The following is a 22,464-nucleotide window of genomic DNA, read 5'->3' on the forward strand; positions in this document are numbered from 1 at the left end:
TCTCACTATGAAACTTTGGCTGGCCTGAGACTCACTATGTAGAGCAGTCTGGTCTTGAACTCACAGACATCCACTTGCCCCTTCCTCCCAAGTGTTGGTATTAAAGGTGTCAACACACCATGCCTGTTCTCAGCTTCTGATCAAAAAGTTCTTTTATGAGAGGGGATCAGAATGATTTTGATTCTGCACTAGGAACACTTAGTTTTTGAAAAGAAATATATTTGTGTGTCTGGGCCGGAGTATATGCATGTGTAGGTGCCAGCAGAAGCCAGAAGAGGGCATCAGATCCCTGGAACTAGAGGTACAGGTTGTTGTGAGTCACCACGCGAGTCCTGGGAACTAAATCCAGGTCCTCTGTGAGAGCAGCAAGTACTCTTGACCCTGGAGTTGTGTTTCCAGTCCTGTATTTTGTCTTTCACCCTCTAAGGTGATGGCTGAAATGTGTACAGTTTAACACTTGACTTTCTTATGGAAATAAAACCCAAGGCTAAGTTCTTGCTGATGCCTATGCTAGTAAACACTGGGCGCAAAGCAGAATCCTCACCCAATCAAGGATCTTCACAGGCCTCTGAGGGAGCCCACACAGGTCTCTGAGAACTTCTCTTGGAAATGCAAGGAAATATTCTTTGTTGTAGAGACATACGAGCTAAAATCTCGTTTTTCACAAGTTTGTTGTCGCTGCCTGTTCCATAATTACCAAGCCAAATACAAAACCATCTATAGCAGATGGACAACCTCCTTTGCCATTTTTATTTCACCGTAATAAACAACTTACTCTTTATTAACACTTAATGAAAATATCAGAATTGTCTCTGAGGATTTGAAAGTTCCAAACCTATTTCTAAAATATCTTCTAATTGTCAGCCTTTCCTATAACAACCAGAGGGATAAATATTAGTCACCCCCGGAGACTTTGCTGATTGACCCCCAAAGACTGGGCGGTTGGCAGCTTTTTTGAGTGCTGCCCCTTCTGTGGTCCTTCTTTTCTGATCTTCCATTTCCTTCAAACATGAGGGGGTATTGATAATTCTTTTATCTGTCACAGCCCCCTTCCCTTACACAGATGAAAACCTTTCAGCATTATATCCTTTAAGGATTTCATGGAACATATATTGATCATATTTACCCCCAGTTCCTCCCAGTTCCACTCTGATCTGCCTTTTCTCAAACTTCATGTCCCTTAAAAACAAAATTATCAAGTTAAATTTGTATTTCCCACACATTCCTGGATGTAGAGCTGTCTACTGGAGCATCATTGGCCTACCAGGAGCCCCACCCTTAAAGAAAGAAAATGACTCTCTCCTGCTCAGAAGTCATCAGCGGTCCATAGCTCCTGAGTTATGGATGCACTCCTGAACTCCATCCCGCTCTGTGCTGGGATGTTGACTAATTCGATGTGATGCAGGCAGTCACAGCATCTGTGAGTTCACGAGGATGGTGGTCCTGTCACACTAGATGACACTGCTTCACTTCTATTCTCCCTGACTCCTACAAGTTTTCTGCCATCTCTTCACCTTGCTCCCTTGGCCTTGGGGAGGTGGGAAGGATACAGACATTCTGTTTGTGACTGAGTGTTCACTGACATTCCTTCTTGCCACTTTGATCAGCTGTGTGCATCTGCTTTAACCACCTTCCACTGTTCAAAGAAACTTTGATGAGGTCTGAGAGGTGCGCTGATCTTTGGGTAGAGCACTATGAATTTAGAGTCATCAAAAGGGTCTTTTAAGTTCTGTGCACCAGCTGATATGCCAATGGCACTTTGTTGTTGTTCTTGCTTTAGGTTTTGGTTTTTGGATTTTGGTTTTTCAAGACAGGGTTTCTCTGTAGCTTTGGAGCCTGTCCTGGAACTAGCTCTTGTAGACCAGGCTGGTCTAGAACTCACAGAGATCCACCTGCCTCTGCCTCCTGAGTGCTGGGATTAAAGGCATGTGCCCCCACTACCCAGCTTGGTATGCCAATGGCAAAGAACTGTCTGGAACACTGGTATAACCTATTCCTCATAACAGGGTGACAAACACGTAGAAGACATACAACCCAGGAAGTTATTATTCCACCATGCACTCTTCAGCTTTATGTTTCTTAGTGGAATCTCAGAAGTCATGAACTGTGTGGGTCAGGGGCATGCGAACTTGCTGTGCCTACATAGATAACATACTATGCCTACATATATCAGTTGAGGACAGTTTCACATACCTTCGGGATCAAGTAGCCTGGGAATGCCCAGTTGTGTTTCAGCAATAGTGAAGGCATCCTCCAGGTTTTCCCTGTTAGATCTACTTTTCACCTTCTCCAGGTCCACCAGCTCAGGCCGGATGGCGTGGATGACTGAATGGAAGGCCAGTCCAGTCCTCCAGCTCTTCCCAAAGTCTTTCACTTCTATTCCGATCTGCCTGCGTGTGGTAAACATAGAAAACAATGTCACATTCTAAACTGATAGCAGCACTCGCTTTAGGGTTTGAATAAAGCCCAGTCATTTTAACCAAAGATGCACTATGTCAATCAACAGTATATGTCAATCACAATTTTAGGTGGTATTAAGATGAACACATTTTAATTACATCGCTTTCTTTCTTTTCATTTCCTCTTTTATCTTTTTTTCTTAAAATGTTTTTTGAAAGAGTCTTGCTATGTAATTCATTTTGACCCTGCCAAGTTTCCTCTCTCATACTTCTGAAAGTCTGGATTAGAGGTGATTATTGCCACGCAGTATTTTCTACACAATACTTTTCAATTACTGTGATGGGCCATTTAGAGCACATTTTATGCATGCTTGTGAAAGGAAAATGGAATTATATTAAAATGTGTGAAAATTTTTAAGAGGGGAAAATATTAAGATAAAAATGTAATAAGCCTCACTGTGTCCTGTGGGCACAGGCTCTAACAGGCTAAGATGGTGTCTAAGTCATGTAAAGTACATTATAGAAGATAAGATATACTGCAATCACATATGTGAGTCAACGCAGTCACATGTGCAATGTGCACGCCAAGCAGCTCATACATATGTTCAGACTTTAACTCCAGTTGCTCCACCAATCAAGTGGCTTGCAACTGTCTATCATCTATCTATCTATCTATCTATCTATCTATCTATCTATCTATCTATCTATCTATCTATCTATCTGATTTCTTTGAGAGAAATTCCTGATGGTGAATCCTTTGTCTTTGGTGGTAAACCTGATTAATGAAATAACAGTTCTAATTAATGCAGCTGTTCAAGCTGGTGATGATAGGTTCTTGTTGAAAACAGAAGCAACACAACCTCTCAATGCGGCTCCTCCAGTGTGTAACTTATCAAGTGTAAAGGGAGCTAGGAAGAGAGTTATAGAGACTATCCTGAGCATCTTGAGAACCTCTGGACAAGGGATAAAAGCTACAGACACCGGTGCTTACGTCACACTCGGCAAATACAGTCTTCCAAAGTTTCTTTTCTAAAAATTAGTCTCCACCTGCCAGTGAAGTGCCTCAGTAGGTAAAAGCGCTAGGCTGTGCAAGGCTGACCATCGAAGGGAGTTTGAAAACTCCCACGTGATGAAAGAAGAGCGAATCAACTCCCAAGGGCTGTCCTCTCAGTTCCACAGCATGCGACGGCATAATCACTTTCCTCTGTCTCCCCGTCTCTGTCTCTCTCTCTTCCACATGCATGCACACACAATCAGTTAATAAATTTAAATTTAAAAATTAGTCGTATTAACTGTATAGATGTTTCTAAATGAAGCAGAAACATCATTTAATTTTTAGCAAGTTCTCGAGGTTTCCTTGAGAAATACATTTCGACACTTCCATGAGAAAGTGGTAAGTAATCTCCAGTCCTAGCCTGAAGAAGAATAACGTTGGACTTTCAAACATACTGTGTCTGTGTGTACTGGTTGCACAAAACATATGTGCCAAGAGTAAAACCTTTGGAACTCATATTGACTTCGTACTTAAATATGCTAAAACTATCTCTTATTGTTTCTAATTATACAGTCTATTTGAATATTCTCTTAACTCATTAACTCCAGATACCTATGTAATTTTTTCAGCAGACATCTAATACCCTCTGTGGCTCCATCCTTGTTTCTGCTCATTTGAATATAATGAGCATTACCTTCATCCTAACACTTTCCCTTTGCTCCCATTTCTTCGTGCAAAATGTTTGTCTCTTTAAGGCACTATAAATTAGTCTTTAACCGAATAAGGTAGCAGAATTAATAAATAAACAAGCCAATATATTCACCATATAATTAGTTATTTTTTCTAATTTTCTTGAACTTATTTTATTGGACTGAAACATAGTTTCCTTAAATATTTATTATCTTAGAGTAATTAAAACTGCCAGTTCATTTTCTTCTGTTCATTGAAAATATATGGAAAATGTGTGTGTTAATCTAAAGGTATACATATTGTTTCTCATCACATCAAATTAGTAGCTTGCCTTTCTAAGATAAGGTTGGTTTCACCTCAAATTTATCATCTATAAGTTTTGTGAAGAAACACAAAGAAACCAGGCACACCCTGCTAGGCAGTGACAACTGTGTCCAGTTCATAGGTTTCTTTGGCCAGTACTGTTGTTTACATTGAACTAGTAGTGTTAATTTGGATGCCCACATCTCCACTTGCTTGGCTTTATCACTAATTTCTGCCCCGCAAACACAACGGTTCTTAGTTGGCAGACATACAGCAATGTTGCAACTCAACGCTTACATTTCTGAAAACATTTGTAAAACTTGTTAAAAGCTTGAAGGGTTTAATTACCGTGCATCCTAAAAGACATTTTTTTTTCATTGACTTTTGTGTAATGTTAAAGTTTGTATGAAGACATGGATCACAGTTAGTCCAGTGATTACTAACTTGAGTCCCACACAAGACGGTTTTAGGAATATTGCTATTTGTATGGTGTGTTGGGGGTGGAATCTAAAACCCTCACTGTGTCAGGTAAGACACTAAGATGCACAGGCTGAGGTAGCATAAAGGCAATTCATACAAAACTATTGGCAGTGGGGTTGCATATTAATATCACGTGTTCTGAAAGAATTTTCATAGCACAGGGAGTCACTTCCTGCCCCTATACAGTGCTTGCAGATACAAAGGGATGAATCTTACTAATGCATTGATGGGTAGAGATTTCTCAGGCCTCCAACTGTATATCTTCTTAAAGACAAGGAAAAGAAAATCTTCATTGATATCAGAATGCAAGTTGCAGGAACAACTTTGACTCATCGCCATATATATACATATACTCAGGCCAGGATCCGTCGTGCAAGCAGATCATGATGATCCCAAGCATGAGATCGCTGGTCTGCCTAGGCTGTGACTGCTTCCTTTTTATTAAGAGTGCAATAGCTGTAGGGGTGTCCAGCACAGTTGCAATGAAGTAATGGATAAGCAATGTAGGAGGGTTTCCAAATTTAATTTTTACTACAGACTCTAAAGAGAAACCAAACTTTGCTTTTGGAAATATTTCTTATGACATCTGAGTCAGAGACTCTCAAATTAGAAAATCATCAAAACACTTTAAAAGCTAATCAAAACCACATACATTATTAACATTAATTAGGTCTTCTCTGTTCATCTTCTTTTCCACTGAATTTTGTGCTTTGAACATTCAAAAAAATATAAGTCACTATATTTAGTGCCTCAATATTTCATAAGGTCTTGTTTATAACTACTTTCCAGAAGTAGATAATTGAATTCATATTGGACTTATGCGAGCAAGCTTGGGAGAAAATGAATTAGTTTTTTATGTCATTAGGGAAGAACAAATGAGAATACCATTTTTAATATAAAGAAACTTGTCCCAACTGACAGCAAACCACAGAATAGGCTGATCAATGGAAACCCCACCAAATATGCTAATAGAAGCCCCTGCAACCACTGGATTTATATCCACTATAATAAAAATGTGAACCTCTGTAAATTTCTGCTGCTTGCAGTAATGCTAGCATGAATAAAGAAATCCATGTTCCAGATAAAGATCAAAGAGGGGGAAATGTGTCTAGAAAGTTTCAGAATATGTAAACGTTTCCCCAGGATCTGATCTTTAGCTTACATTGTCATTAAATAGAACTCAGAAGCTTTTAACGAGGAGATAATCAAGCATGAACCTTTTACAACCTTCTAAATGAGAGCAGAAATTCAAAACAATGGCCTGATTAGAATTAACCTCCATGCTATGAATCAAAGGTGAGTAATCAAGCTTCTTAATCAGCCTTAATCACATATATGAAGCAGGGGTTAATTTTATCACAGAGTTTCCTAGGGCATGGGTGGTACTTATGTGCCTATATCCATTGTTTTATTCCTCTCTGTGTGTGCCCTGGTGTGCTTGTCGAGGTCAGGTGACAACCTGGAGCAGTTCTCACCTTTCTCTTCTCCTGGGATCTAACTCAGGTCGCCAGGCTCACAAAATGATTGATTTTACTGGCTGGAGCCATCCGGCCAGCACTGTTGTTAATTGGAGGAGAAGGAAACAAAGGTTGAAGAAAAGATGCTTATCCAATATCTTCTCAAATCCCATGACCATGAGAAGTGACGGCAGCCACGAGATCTTTACAGGACTTCAGGTTAAGCAAACTGTTGGCACTTACTTGCCCGCGGTGTGTTGGACCCACTTTAGCAGAATCTTTTTGGCATTGCTTTGGATCTTGGCGGTCACCTTGCGCTTGCTTGGTGGGCTGGCAGTCTCGGTGCTGACCATGCTGTCCACAGAGGAAGCACTGCTGGACAGAGACTGGAGCTGTGGGAGGTTGCTGGTCAGCTCTTCGATCTGTGGGTGTGAGCAAGCAGAAAACGGTTAAGATGGTCTTTGTTCCTTTTTGCTCAGGGTTTACGTCCCCATGGAGAATGGCCAATCTCAGCATCCTTTATGCCCCGGGGGGGGGGGGGGGACTGAGTTCTTACAGAGTATGGTTGATATCTTAGCCCTTTGAAAAAATGATTTTAATGCTAATTTATTGTATTTTGTGTGTATGAGTATTTTGTGCGCATGTATGGATGTGCATCATGTATGTCTCTGGTGCTCGTGGAAGCCAGAGAAGGCCCTCAGATCTCCTGGAACTCGAGTTACAGAAGGTTATGAGCTGCCACGTGGGTGCTGGGAATTGAACCCAGGTCCTCTGGAAGAGCAGCCAGTGCTCTTCACCCTGAGCCATCCCTCCAGCCCCTCTTAGTTTTTCTTGTACTTCATATTATATTGCTGGGTGTATCTTACACACAGAAATAAGTATTGACTAGCTGAGGGGATTCATTGAAGTCACAGTTTGAGCTGTTTCCTGAGGGTTGGGAGACTTGTCTCCTGTGTGGTGATATTGAGAGGTACTGACTTATTCAAAGGCAGATCCTTGAAGGAACCACTGGGGGAGCTGCATTGGGAAGGAGCTGGTGAGTCTTAGGGTTTTCATGTCTGCAAGCCTAGTACCTCGCTTTTCTCCATGGCTCCTTCTCTCAATGTGCTGCTTCTTTTCCTTGTTCATGCCCCTGCCATAATGTCACTCACCATGATGTGAAGCCAAGGAGCCCTTCCCAAAGCTGCCACATGTCACTCAGACTTTCAGCTTCCAAAATGGTGGCCTAAATAAACTTGCTTTCTTTGTATATTACAGTGCCTTGGTTATTCTGTTATACTAATGGAAAAGAGATTGATGTAATTATTAAAATGAACCCTAGTGATTACTCTAGAGACAAAGGCAGGTTCACTTCTCCCTACTGTGTCTAACAGAACATAGAACTGTTGCCTGCCCAGGTAAAATCAAAGTAATGTTTTCCTGAGCTCCTTATGTAGCCCTATCGTCACTGTGGGATGTCTACATTTCAGATTGATTGCCTTGGCATTTCTTTGGGGTGAAGGATTCATATATGACAGGGTTGAGTGGGAGAAAGAGAAATTTTTCTCTTAAAATATGAATGTGGGGAGTCACACTTCTGCTGAGTCAAGAATCAACCAAAGGGTACGGTAAAGAGGGCATTATGAACGTCTTCCACCCTATCCCTCTTTGATGTCACAGCAAGCAAACATGTAGTTCAGTACCTGGAAGTACAGTATAATGGTCCACATCAGCCCAAGAACAATTGACGGTCGACCATCAGCGATGTCAGTAGCATTAATGTTGACTAATTTAATCTGTTTGAAAAGAAAACGGGGTTAGTAATTCACCAGAATATTGTGACTCATTGAACTACGCAATAATTAGGATGTTGTTAGATAACAATAGTATTTGGTCATGGCTGTGTAATAGCATAAAAAATAATAATGCAGGCAATAGAGACAAATGGTCAAATGGGTTTATGAAAGTTTTGGGGCGTTTGTGGAGTGTACAAACTGAAAACAACTGGAAAGTAGAGTTCAAATTTTTATTTTAAGTTAAAAAAAACCACAGCATAACAACATGCAGGGAATTGCCAACAAAAAAGTCGAACAAAAATGCAGCTATTTTTTATATTTAGAATTTGACTAAAACCAAAGAAAGCAGGATACACAGCATTAAAAGAGCACTTACTTTGATGGTTTTTACCAAATAACATAAAATTTTAGGTTCTCTTTTACCTATAAGAATCAGCAGCTGAAAAGTCTAAAAGTTGTACTAACCGGCGATCCTCTGTACATGGACTGACATGGAAAACAAAGGAGAAGATAATGTACACGGGTAAACAGAGTACAACAGTGTCAAGTTGTCCGTTGGAACAAATGGTAGACCAGTTAGAGCATGGTGAGGAGCCAGGGCTTAAAACAGAACAAAGGAAGGCCGGGTAACCTCAGGATGGACCCATGTTATAGGAAACGGGGGTGAAAATAGAGAACTTTCCCAGTGGAGGTCAGTCTGCTACTCCTAATTGTTCCTAATTGCCTGCTGGGATGATTTTCCTACTATTCAAAGTTCCTAAGCAGTGCCACGAACCTGGAGGGCCAGCCGCTAGGTCAGTCTCCAAGCAAGCAAAAGGTGGTGCTCATCACCCTTTCCACCTTCCCTATCAAAGACGGGAAAAGGCCATCAACAGCATCTCAGACTCCACGCTCAGTAACTCTCAGCCAAGTTCCCAACAAGTGTATCACTAATACAGCTCAGACATTTTTAAATGGTTTCCTTTAATGACAGTTTGTCAGAGATTGAATTGGGTTACTTTTTATGCTCAGTCAATACAACATTTAATACATGATTCCTGTGCCTTTTTAAGTGTAGGGTTTTTTTTGTTGTTTTTTTTGTTTTTTTTTTTTTTAAGATGTAGGGTTAGTCTATGAGACCAGATACTGGCAAAGGATACCTTTTCTTTATAAACTATACCTTCTATAAATTAAGTCATTAAAGTTTTCACTGAGATATTAACTAGAGGAAAGTTGTTCTTTTGTTGGATTAATAAATATTCTCCAGAAAGTAATTAGGTTTTATTGACAGAGAGCTGGCAGTATGGGCAGGGAATATCCCGAGAGTCTCTTCTATCTTATCCTGTGGAAAACCCAATGAGAGTCAGAGAGAAGAAAATCCCTTTGACCTAAGATAAGAGAGATCTCAATGTGGTCCTAACACTGCACAGAGGCTGCAGTTGTCTGTGTACACATCCTGGTACTTTCCACAGCATCCTGGGGCTTTTTAGGGCATCCAAGTCACAAGATCCATTGCATCACTAACTCCCCAGAATGTTAGTTGTTGCTACAATGGACACAAACTAAGCTTGTCTCACGTTCCCAAGTCCTAGAAGACATTCAATTAGACATTTGTGGGGAAGTAATTCAAATAGCCTGGTTTCTAGGTGCTCATGGATAGCCACTTATAAAACTGGTTTAGATATCACTCCACACAGACATTCCATGTTCACACAAATGAGATAGGGCTATATCTGAGAGATCCAGCCTGTCAGGAGGGAGGTGTGGCTAGAAGTAACAAACTCATGCATACTTACCTTCTACCTAAGAGCCACATCTAGGGATCTACCTGGAAATGCACCTTCAGTGCCATGCAAGAGCTGTTACTCACAGTTATAAATTGCTTCACTATTTCTATTTGAAAACTAATCAAAACTGAGAATGGCTTATAAATTATGCCATTCCAAGGCAGAGGAATATTATGTAAGCATAAGAAATGAACAAGAAAATTTATATAAATAGATTTGGGATGATTTCTTAAACATTTAATCTTAAAACAACTCTAAATAGAAAAGCAGAGTATACCTACAGCATTCTACCTTCATGTAAGAAAGGAAGAAGTATACAAACACGTATCTTACTTGTGAGAAGAGATACAGAAAAGATGTCAGAAACCAGAGATTGGTTACCTGAAGGCTGGAAATAAGGAAACTGCAAATGGAAGCGTGGTGGGAGGTGCAGAGACAATCTGCAATATTATTAAACTTGTCCTCTAAGAACAATGATGTTGACTAACTTCTCCCAATAAGCAAGGAACTAAAGGCAACCAGTGTGTGTGTGTGTGTGTGTGTGTGTGTATGTCTGTATGTGTGTGTGTGTGTGAGAGAGAGAGAGAGAGAGAGGCAAAATTAATAAAAACAGTAACAAATGAGTAGGAGTCTTTCATGAATAAAAAATGTAAATACAATTCAGTGGATCCAGAGGAATAGAACTAACCTGGGCCAAAAGAAAAATAGCTTTTTGATGGATACAATTATAATGCTACTGCTCTCTAGTTGCTCAGTATAGTCCTACTGGCTCATGGATTAGCAATTCTAAAACTATTTTGAATTTAGATTAGCGTGGAAAGAAGAGAATAATACATTGTTGATGAAATCTAGGTTTCTCATTATCAGAGGGGCTGAAACAAATGAGCATGAAAGGTCAGAGCAAACAGTTTGTACTGGCCTGGAATCAGAGCGAACTAGTAGTTTACACACACACACACACACACACCATACACACACATACACAAAGACAGGCAGACACAGAGAAAGACACACATGCATACATAGGGGTAACTATTTCCCTCTCTGTGTGTGTGTGTGTGTGTTTGTGTGTGTATGTATTGTGAAGAGAAAGCGATAGATGATAGATAGATAGATAGATAGATAGATAGATAGATAGATAGATAGATAGATAGATAGATAGGGAAAGAATGAGGGAGGGAGAGGTGTAGATAGGTGTGCACTCATAGATTAGAAAACACACATATTTTCAAGAGTTATTCCTCAAAAGAGCCTAACTTCGACGACATCCCAGCAGCACCCACAGATCTAGCGCACAGATCTGGCTCATAGTGACTATTCACAAATGAAAAGAAGAAGACCTGCTTGGAAGAGTTGTCAATCTCAGACCCATGGAACAGAGAATATGAACTAAGCCTGAGCATGTGTGACCACATGATACAGCAGAGATGAGGTCCAGTCTATAGGATGCAGATGCCAGCTGCAGGCACTCTCAATAGCTAAGCAAGAGTAACAAGACAACACAACACAGCGACTACAATAAAATATAACCAGGAAATAAAACAAATAGATAGCGTTAATACCAAAAGAAATTAGTTATATAAATAGTTCATTTCTTTTTAGAATAGTTTCACTATGTAAATGCAATGAGAAGAACCTAAGATCACCAGCGGGCAAGAAGAGCAATAACCATTTGAAAGCAATAGATGTAAATTATCGAGAACTAGATAATAACATGGTCTTAATGACTTCCCTTAGATTACTTCTCGACTGTAAGTGGAAAAATAGCCACATCACCATCTGAAAGCATCCAGATGCACTGGGGTTTGAATGTGTCACTGACTTTGTATGTGAAAATATAATGCTTAACTTCAGTCAATAGTATTTGCTGAATTAGACTCTGGTGGATTACTTGGGCCAGATGAAGGCATTATGGTGAGGCTTCCCACGGCAGAAAGGAAAAGGGACCTGGTTGACATGGGGTTACTCTGTCTCACTATGTGAGATCCGACTTCACTTGGTGAGCCAGCCAGAAGGCAGATGCTTACATCAAGCTCTTGAATACTCTAGCTTCCAGAACTCTGAGAAAGTGATGTTCTGGTTTGACAAGTCATGCGGTCTTAAGTATTTGGTGACAGCCACAGCAAACAGACTAGGAGGCCACCTTATCAACTGCTGGGCGTTCACATCATCAGGATTACAACAGGAGAAGCCTAGGTCCATTGTCATGACATATTGGGAATGATGTAACATTGCTTTCTTGGGATTCTTGCCAGCAATGTGAAACTACAGTCTCATCACAAGAACACACCACATGAGCCCAAAGTGAGAGTTTCTAAAACTAGCTAACTAGCAGTAAGTGCCAAAGGTCACAAAAAGCTAGGGGTGCATGGAGACTTGCTGTAGATTGGGGGACAATGAGATGTACTTTATGGTGTTAGATTGAATCCTGGGACGACAGCGCATAGACCGCTGTCTATGCTTGTGTTAATACGTCAGACTGGCTTTAATTTTTCCTCTTTTGACAACAGTTCCATCATTACATATGTTCTTAACATGGAGGGAGTTGGGTGAGCTGTAGCTGTGAAGTCTCCTTTTTTGTATCTTTTCTGTAAATCTAAATTATTTTATTTCACAGCTGCTTGTCCATGTTGCACAGACAGCACGCAGTTGTGGTTGCACAGACAATAGCGTGAATGCCAGCAAGCCCAGACTCTTCTTTCCGTGTTGTCATTATGCTCCTTACCTTCCTTCCTTCCAGGAACTTGAGTGCCGTGCCGATGTTAGCCACCGCATGGATGCGCTTTACCCGGCGTCCTTGTTCACAAGGCTGGGGAAAGAAAAGCATGGCCGTAACAGCACGTACGCTCATTGAAAGGTCTCGATTTCCACTCAAATGAATCAAAATACATGCTGAAGAAACTGGGAAAGCAATTGCCATGACGCCACCTCAGTGAGGTGAGCAAGCGTGTAAAGGCATGTTATCTCAGCAGTAGTGGGGAGACACACACAATTCTCAAAAGGGGTTCAATCTCAGAAGATCTGTAGTGTGTTTTCCCGGCTGATTTCCAAGAAATAAAGCTCAACAAATTTTCGTGCTCTCTACCGAGACAGTCACTTCTACCTGGCAAGAAATATTTATATGAAAAGTACTTTCAGTCACTTACCTTCCCCTTTAGCTATAAGGACATACAAGGAGGTTGACAATTACTAGTGATCTTTCTTGAGCTGAACGACCAAAAATTTGAAGCAAATGAACCAAGAGCAAAACTCTGATTATAAGAATTAAAATGGTTATCTTCTTTTTCTTTGCAAGTGTCTGCTCCACACGGTTTATGTTTATGTGATGAAATTCACTATGCGTATTGTCTGTCATATTTAGCATGAATATCCAAAGCAATTTCAGAGAGGCAAATGCTGTGAGCCCCATTTTTGTGTACTGGGACCACAAACATTAATGAGGCGCAGTTGTTTTATTCAAGGGTCTGATAATGTGAAAGGCCTTTATGAACCTTTCCTGGGATAAATAATATCCCAGAAAATTCCAAACCACATGCTATAGTTTCACAGAGGTGATAACTTTAGATTGCAATTTTTAAAAATATTTAAAATAGAAGATATATTGTGCTTTTTAAGTTTTGTTCTTTCCTAAGAACTTATTTATGTCAATACATATATTTTACATATTGTCTCATTACGGCTCTATGCACAGAATGCTGGTTTGGTTTATTTAATTAGCTATGCGTTATCACGACAAAAGCATTTGCTAGTCCACCAGCTAAGATAGTCAAGACTCAGAGTACCAATGCCATATCCCTTCATCCCACCCATATCCATTCTTATTTCCTGTCTTCCCACACCCTTGGCAACCATTTAAGACCCAGCCCAACACATGCCTGTCTTTACAGATTAAACTCATTTATATGAAGTCCTCAAAGTGCTTATTTTAAGCCACGCACAACATCTCAATCTGTCATCTTAGTTTCCTGTTGCCTAATATGGGAAGGAGGGTTGCAATGAATTCAAGACCAACCTAGGCTAAAGACTGAAACCATAAATTAAGAGAAAGAAAAAAAAAACACTAAAACTATTTGAGCTGTTGTCTGTATTTAAAGGGTATCTTTGTAATAGTTACTTGAGTCTCTTCTACACATCAATTTATTGACAATATTCACCTGAATTGCGTCCTTACGGGGCTCATAGTATATATTCAGCCATGTACTCAGGGTCTTGTTTACACTCTCCTGATAGACGCTGGATCATTTCCAGGACATTGCTGGCTATTAAACCTCATATTTCTCAGCTTTTGTACAAACATGATTTCTCTCTGGCGCACTTTCCCTAGAATTGCTGAGTCAGGGGCAAAACAGTTTTCAATGTTTAATGCTACACTTTCCCAGAGAGTAGTTAGTGCTCTGTTCATTGTTTGTGACCGCAAACCACAAAGATAAAGATAATTTTGTCCGTGTAAGTTTCCTTCAGCACTTTATTTGACAGATGGCTTTTCTATTTTTTAAATTTAGCATATGTTCTGCCCCCACTCCGGTGCCCATCTGTATATCCCTGACTAACCAGCATTGGCATAAACTTCTCTCTCTGACCTGCGGATATCTTTTGTCAAATTTTTTTCCTTATTTCTTGTCCAAGTCACTCCTTTGAGCCATTGCTAGCTTACTGTTTTGCACATGTACTTCGCACCCCCTTGCTACAATTCTCTTCTAGGCCTCTCCCAGAGCAGGCTGTGTCTGTCTTAGGTGAGAAACTTTTGCCACTTTCTCCTGTTTTCATTTTATAAGTTCGTAATTTAATTCTAATCAATTAAATGAAGAATTTTTTTTCATATCCAGAGCTTTTTGTCACTCACTACTTTTTAAACTCTATTTTCTAAAAGATATTCATTTATCTTCTCTAAGTGTGACGAGACTTAGGTACCGAAAGCACACAGATACGAACTGTCCATATGTTTAGGATCTCCCGAACAATTTCATTTTTTAAATTTTTTTAAATTTAAGTGTTTCTTCATTCTATTTATTGAAAAATTCCTACTTTCTCCTGTATCTGACATGGAGCCCTAAATTATATTGTATAGTTCCATTATGCTTTCTATCTTTCTATTTCTCAACTCTACTAAATTTATCAATATGAATACCCTATATCAATACTACACTTTCTAATTATATCTAAAAATACATTATCTGATACCTAGTGAGCAAATTCATTCTGCCTTTTTTCTTCAGACGTGTACTGACTCAGTGAAGGAGATAAACGCCTGTTATATTATCTTGACTCATATTTGCATCTGATTTTCAGTCAATAATGGATTCTAGCTAGTAGCTATTCTCACTATTAGGCTGTAAGCTCTTTGGGGACATCAGCCATATTTCACTCATCTGTGTTTCTCCAGAGGCATAAGAGAGGGTCATATTCAGACTGCAAATCTGCGAAATATTAGCTTGTCAGTGTGCAATGCAGACCGCGGAATTGAGGTCAGTTCAGTGACTAACAGCCCTGGGGTGAACATGAGCAATTGTTGATGCTCTGGCTTTCCCAAGTACCTACTGGTCATGTCTGAGTGGATTAACAGGCTCCCCTGAATGCAAAGTGCTGAAGAGTCTTCCAAAAAGTGGGTCAACAAAACAGATTTGAAGGGTCTTCTCTAAGTTGTTGGTACATGTCCACGGTGTTGCTATTGGGTTTTTTGTTTGTTTGTTTTATGTTTTGAGTTTTTTTGTTTTTTGTTTCCCACATGACAAATGTTCACATTCTTTAAATGTCCCACAGTTGATACTCAACTAACTAGAGGGATTCAAGAAGAATAATTGAACATATTTAAAATTCCCTTAAATAAAATCAAAGCCAAGGGAGCCACAGCAGGTCATTAAAGGGACTAGAATATGGAGCCCTCACCCTGAGATGCTGGCAATACAGTCTGCTAAGCCATTTGGCCACATTTCCTGAATGCTGATCAGAGCCAGAGGCCTGGGATGCACTTCTGAGATGCTCAGGACATTGCTGGCTACAGAATTACCCTTGCCCTGGGATAATTATAGAATTCCCCACTGTGCTGACGCTCCTAAGGACAATACTTTGTTCACATTCTTGCTTTGAAAGGCTGAGAAAAATGCCTAGGGCCTTCATTCTTTGGCACCCTGTTCTTCCTCTCTGCAGAATCCTGGACCACAGCACACATGTGCAAAACTGAAATCACTCGTTGATAATCTCAAGGTAACTTCAGTTTATGTGGCTGAGAATTTTAAATATCAATAATAAACAATCAAAAGGTCAGGTTAGAAGATGCCCTTCCAGCCTAGTTTTCCTCTCTGCCAGCCAAAGCTATGAAAACTTTCCTTCTCTTTACGGTTCTGTAGTCCTAACTATACATAAATGGGTAGGACATTTAAAAAGAGAACTGTGTTATCAAAAGTCCACTACTCCTTTTCTAGAATAAGTTAACCCAGAATTTAAATGCCCACCAAATATGAGTTAGCTGATCGGTTAAATACAGTGGCAGAGTTAGATCTGATACTTAGAATGACAAGTGTTCTCTTCCAACACTTATACAAGGTTCCTTCTATCTTAATGTAAATTCAGGAGGATTTGGGTTGGGAAGCCAAAGGAATATACTTTTGATCTGATAGCCTCTCATGGTAGCACTCCTTCATATGCTGACTACGTGCTCTGCCTACGTGCTCTGAACTGGCTGTTCACGTGTGATCTGTTGGGCTCCTTCCACAGCACAGCATAGACAAGCATTGGGGAGCATGTGGTTGACTGAGGAGGCGTTTCCGGTAGCTAAGAAAGGACTTGGGAGTGTGACTGAGAAGGACGGAAGCTAATTAAAGTTATGTGACTGAAATTTTCTGCCGAGGACAACTGGCGCTAGGTCCCCCTGGGGATTTTACAGGGATGCTTCTGAGACCTCTGTACATGTCTCAGAAATGTAAAACTTTAAGGGTCATTCAACCATCCCTGGGCTCCGATCCTCACCACATAAAAATCCTGAGGGGCTTTTTGTGACCTAAATTCTCTTATATTTCAGACTGATGGATGACCTTTGTGGCTCTGATCAGGCCTGAGGCAGCAATCCAGACCAGTGTTGTCACAGGATGGACAGAGTTGCCTCCCATCACCCGAAGCAGCAATCAAAGGTGGACCAAGATGCTGGACACCTGTCCATAAGCATCTGCTGCCCTGCGAGTGCACTAGAATGATTTGCACTGAATTCACACGGGCTCGTAGTTTTGATCGAACTCTTACAATGTACTGTGTTCAGGGGAACAATGAAAGCTCAATAATCTCTGTGGTCATGATTAAAAAGATACAAGAGATAAACTCGAGGGGTCCCAGGCCCTTGGGTCCGTGGAAGGAACATAACACTGCTTGTTCTGGACACAGTCTGTCCGGTCCTAGAGGAGGCAGGACCCAGAGTTAGGTATTCACTGCTGCTGTGAACCTCCCGTACCTGCTTGTTTTGGTGGTTGTCCCATTTTCATTTTTCTAGAATGAACTCTGGAGCCCACACAAAAGCAGAGCCCCTTCACGTAGACTTTATACTAACTTAAGGAGAGACGGTTCCAGGGAGATTTTGAGCCCCCAAGCCTCTTAGGGGAGATTGGAGTGATCCAAATGCCTAAGTGATGGCTCCTGCCCAGTCACCTTTAGGTGTCTAGATCTTGGATTTTGCCTCTACAAAGGACAACTTTCATCTGAAATGTGGGAAATCCCAAGAACTTTGGTGTTCCCTGCATTATCTGGGTGACAACTCTCTCCTGAGTAATATGTATTATTCCATAGCAGAGTATAACCGTAAGTGGCATTAGCGGAGTGCGGTGGCAGAGGTCCGTGCTGTCATCTCAGCTACCCCTAGACTCTGTGCCGAGGATCACTTACACATCAGCTAAAAGTTAGTCCGGTCAGTGCACCGAGGCCTCTCATTGCTCCTCCTCCATGCACGAAGCTACAGTTACTGACATTTGATTTTTTTCACAAGTATAAGGCTTTAACAAAACGATTCTAATAAGAGAAATGGAAGTACTGTCAATTCCAGACTTCTTATCTAGGACATTTTGAAATTATTTCCTGAACTCTGCTTCCCAGTTATAGCAAGCATTTATTTATACTTTATGTCAGCAAGCTACTTACGGTGATACTCTGATATGGAATAATACATACTTTATTTATTTATTTTTATTGCTTTTATTGAGCTATATATTTTTCTCTGCTCCTTTCCCTCCCTCCTCCTCCCCTTCTACCCTCCCCCATGGTCTCCATGCTCCCAATTTACTCAGGAGATCTTGTATTTTTTTTTATTTCCCATGCAGATTAGATCCATGTATGTCTCTCTTAGGGTCCTCTTTGTTGTTTAGGTTCTCTGGGGTTGTAAATTGTAGACTGGCTTTTCTTTGCTTTATGTCTAAAATCCACTCATGAGTGAGTATATATTATGAGATATGCAGTAATATAATGAAAATATACTTTCCTGCTCACTGCCAATGTTGCTGGCACTCTGTTGGTTCTATGGACATAAAAATGTTTCTCTGAGCATTCGGTTCTTGTTACAAGTGATTGATGATAGAGAATGTCAGCCAGAATATGGCAAGTGCCATATTGCTTTCAAACTTAGTTTCTAGCAGACAGCTATATAAATACTAAGAGACAAACCTTTCACATAGGACACAGCTGCAGTCGTGGTTAGTTTGCCACAAACTGGAGTGGACTGGGAAGAGAGAACCTCCATCAGGTCATCCTGGAGGCAAGTCTGTAGGGCATTTTCTTGATTAATGATTGATATGGGAAGACCCAGCTCACTGTCAGGTGAACCAGGATTGTACCCGAAAACAAGCCGAGCAAGCTATGGAAAGCAAGCCAATAAGCAGCAGCCCTCCAGGGCCTCTGTTTCTGTCCCTGCCTCCAAGGTCCTGCCTGAAGTTCCTACCCTGACCTCCCTTCATTGATGGATTATGACTTTAGATCAAGTTAACTCTTTCCTCCTTTAAGTGATTTGATCAGAGTTTTATCATAACCATAGAAAACAAATACTTAAAGTGAAGCAGTTGTTGGTTTGTAATTTATAACCCAATGATCTCCCAGACACCTTCAGATGCATTGCCCACCTTGTCAGGGCACTGGTGACTCTTCCCTCTTATTGTCAGCACTTCAGTCATGGTGCTTTCTGTCCACAAGAACAAGAGGCTAATATACTCTTTGTTCCCTACACGGGATAAGAGCCAGTACTTCCGGGATATTAATAATTACTACGTGCTGTGGGACAATGGTTTTACCCTGTAAAGATTTGTTTCTTGTACTTGTTTAATAAAATGCTGATTGGCCAGTAGCCAGGCAGGAAGTAGAGGTGGGGCAATGAGAAAAAGAGAATTCTGGGAGGAGGAAAGAGTCAGTCTGCCGTCGTCACCCAGATGCAGAGGACACAAGATATGACTGCCTCACTGAAAAAGGTACCAAGCCACATGGCTAGCACAGACAAGAATAATGGGTTAATGTAAGATGTAAGAATTAATTAATAAGAAGCCCGAGCTACTAGGCCAATCAGTTTATAATTAATGTAGGCCTCTGTGTGATTTCTTTGGGACTTAAGGACAGGGGAAATCAGGCAGGACAGAAACCTCAGTCAACAACTAAGGAAGAAGTTTCTCTCCTATGGCTAGTGTCCTTTTGGCACACAATTCTGTCATTCCAGATAGACACAACCAAGCAGATAGGGTCAGAAAAGATCCTTACCAGTTTCTGCCCCGACAGAACCTCCAGCAGAGCAAGCAGCTTGACACCATCTTTCATGTCTTCAAAAAGGTCATCCACCACCATAGGGGGCTTCCGCTGCAAGACAAAATGCCACTCACTGGGGTGAAATTCATATACACTTTATCATCCATCCATCTGTCCATCCATCCATTCACTAGTTATTTGTGTTATGAGCTGAACCAAGGCTGCTTTATGCTAGGCATAGGCTCTACCACTAAACTATACTCCAGACTCCTTGATTATCATTTTTATGTAATTACCAGCTACATGTTAAAAGCTTTCAGAAGAAAATTAGACTGGTATAAATAAAACTAGATATTTAAAAACCTCCTTGTACCCTATTGCTGAACTCAGAAAAGTCAGGCTGTTGCCCTCATAGAGCCTCCAGCCCCACTGACTAGTGCTCAGGTCCTGGAAGGTACTCTGCATGCTACCAGAGGAGAAAGGTAAGCACCAACCCAGTTACAAACTCTTCAGTCTACAATGGTGTCCCTGCCTGCAAGATACACTGGTGCAATCGTGGCACAATACGTGTGGGAGTAACCAACCCCTGGCTGGAATTAAGGCTCACTCCATGAGATGGAACCCATGCCTGAGACTGACCAGGTATCCAAGAACCTGAAGCAAGACAGACCGTGGACCTATGTGAAGGCAAAATACTAGTGTTCTGCTTAAAGAACACAGCAATGAAATGATTCCTAATGGCATTCTGCTATTTTCCTAGATCAGTGTCTTGCTCTGTCATCCACCGTCAGAGAAGCTTCTTCCTGAAGTAGGTGGGGATAAATACAGAGACTCACAACCGGATGACGTGTGGAGAGTGAGAGATCTTGGAACACTCAGACATAAATAGGATGTTTCCACCATATCGCTCCCCTCAGGGAACTCTGAAGCAGCGGAGGCAGACACCAAGGAAACAAGGCCATGGGACATGACAGGAATGAGGAAAATATGTACTCATGGAGTGTTTGGCAGCATACACGGCCATGCACAGGTCTGACACAGATGACATCCTAATGCTGAGAGGAGAGGTAGACACAAGCCCCCATCCCTAGCCCAAAAGCTATCTGTAATTGATAACTGCTCATGTAGGAAAAATTACTTTTCTCCAATGGAGTCTCACTGGGGATGGCCAACACAAAATGAACTCAGTGGTGTTTGTGGAGGGTTTTCATCTCAGTGCTTTTTCTGGCTAAAGGATTTTACCCCCTTACATATCTTTTACTTGTCTACTAAGGCTTGCAATTTTGTTTTTATGTGGTTTTTTTTGTGTGTACAAATTTGCATATCTCAGCATCTGTATATGTTTCTTGTGCTTTTTCTGTGCCTGTGTTTTCCCTGTTTGTTTTGTACTATTTGGGTCTATTTATTTATTTATGTTATTATTAATTATGTTGGTATTCTAATGAGAAAGAAAGGATGTGGATTGGGTGAGTGGGGAAGCCTAGGGAATCTGGAAGGAGTTGGGGAAGGAGAAACTGTAATCAGAATATTTTTTATACAAATATATTTTTAATAAGTTTAAAAATTAAAACCTCATTATATTCAATGCTTTAATTTGTGTGCCAGATCCTTTCTAGAAGAAGAGTTTTTAACAAAGGTGAGCTGGTGTCAGATGAAGGGCAAAGAGGACACTGTGAACTAAAAAGTTACAGAGTTCATAGCAGAACTGGACAAACAACAGGGGTTGCCCCAGACCGAGGGGAACAGTGTCACTTCACCACGAATAAGTCATTGAATGGGACTCAAGGAGCTCCAGGTTCTGGAGGGCATCTCCCCCAAGGCTATAGGACCACACAAGGTGTTCCTGAAGTGTGCAGTGGGTTGTGCTGTAATTCACAGAGCAGTACACAGCACACCTCCTCTCAGAGGACCCCAAGTCAGGAGACCCTAAGTGTGGCAATACACATGATCGCTGAACCCCCTCTCAGCTCCTGTATGCAAAAGAAAAAGTCCATTTCAAGTCAACAGTATGTCTAATATTATCACGTTGAGCATTGTTGCGATGCTGTGTAGACTCAAGTTCATCAGAGTGCTTGGGAGAGCCAGCAGTAGGCAAAGCAGTAACGATTTCATGTCAATGTCCTATGCAGAGAGATGGGCTCACCATTGAGTCTCAGAAACAAAACTTGGCCCATTTGTCAGAGTTCAAGCTCCATGGTTTCCTGACTCCTGCTGAACTTTGTTAAAGGCCTAATGCTTCACTTTCAACTCTCTCTCTCTCTCTTTTTATTTTAAAAAATGTGTTCTATGTAGAGATACTGAGACGCACAGTGTTCCACTGAGGTCCACTTTCTCCTCCGCCCGCAGACATTAAGCATTTCTGTTTCTTTCACTGACTGCATGAATTATGGAGGCTGAATGTTATAGTTCTAATTTTAAATGGATTTCTCTTTCTTTTTGAAATGAACAGCTGAACACATTTTGTTCTCATGCTGTGAAATACATGTTCAAAAATAACAGCCTTTGTGTTTTCAGTCATTCCTTGCTGGATCCCACCATTCACACTGCTTCTTTATTATATAGCAAAAACTTAATAGACTTTATATCCCAAACACTTAAGTCAAATTATTTAGAATAAAAAAGCCGTTGCAATAAAAACCAATGTGATTTCAGGCAAATTATTGTATTATCCATATATCACCATTATAAATAGAATACAGGTATCACTCAAAGTACCAACTTGTATCCTAATAACTTAAATGAAGAGAATCAGAAGGAAAAGCTCATAAATATATGATAAATTTAGTGACAAAATAAAATAAAGTTTTACCTGGATACCTAGGGAAAACTAAAAGAAACTGTAAATTTCCACAAAATAGTAAACATTACAAGAACTTTGGCTCCAAAGCTATGATATTG

The 22,464-nt window shown here is 40.7% G+C and overlaps 1 protein-coding gene across 1 annotated transcript in view; it reads right to left on the minus strand.

Moving 5' to 3' along the window:
• Positions 1-22,464, minus strand: part of Syne1 (spectrin repeat containing nuclear envelope protein 1) — a 477,339-nt gene that overhangs the window by 356,978 nt on the left and 97,897 nt on the right. Inside the window, exons 4-9 of the mRNA XM_087912026.1 lie at positions 19,582-19,677; positions 12,590-12,673; positions 8,564-8,584; positions 8,006-8,098; positions 6,567-6,745; positions 2,194-2,390 (exon numbers count right to left, since the gene is read on the minus strand). Of these exons, the coding sequence (XP_087768152.1) occupies positions 2,194-2,390; positions 6,567-6,745; positions 8,006-8,098; positions 8,564-8,584; positions 12,590-12,673; positions 19,582-19,677 (670 nt within the window). The remainder of the gene's footprint in view (positions 1-2,193; positions 2,391-6,566; positions 6,746-8,005; positions 8,099-8,563; positions 8,585-12,589; positions 12,674-19,581; positions 19,678-22,464) is intronic.

Source organism: Myodes glareolus, chromosome 1, assembly GCF_982192425.1.
Source record: "Myodes glareolus chromosome 1, mMyoGla1.1, whole genome shotgun sequence".
Lineage (NCBI taxonomy): Eukaryota > Metazoa > Chordata > Mammalia > Rodentia > Cricetidae > Myodes > Myodes glareolus.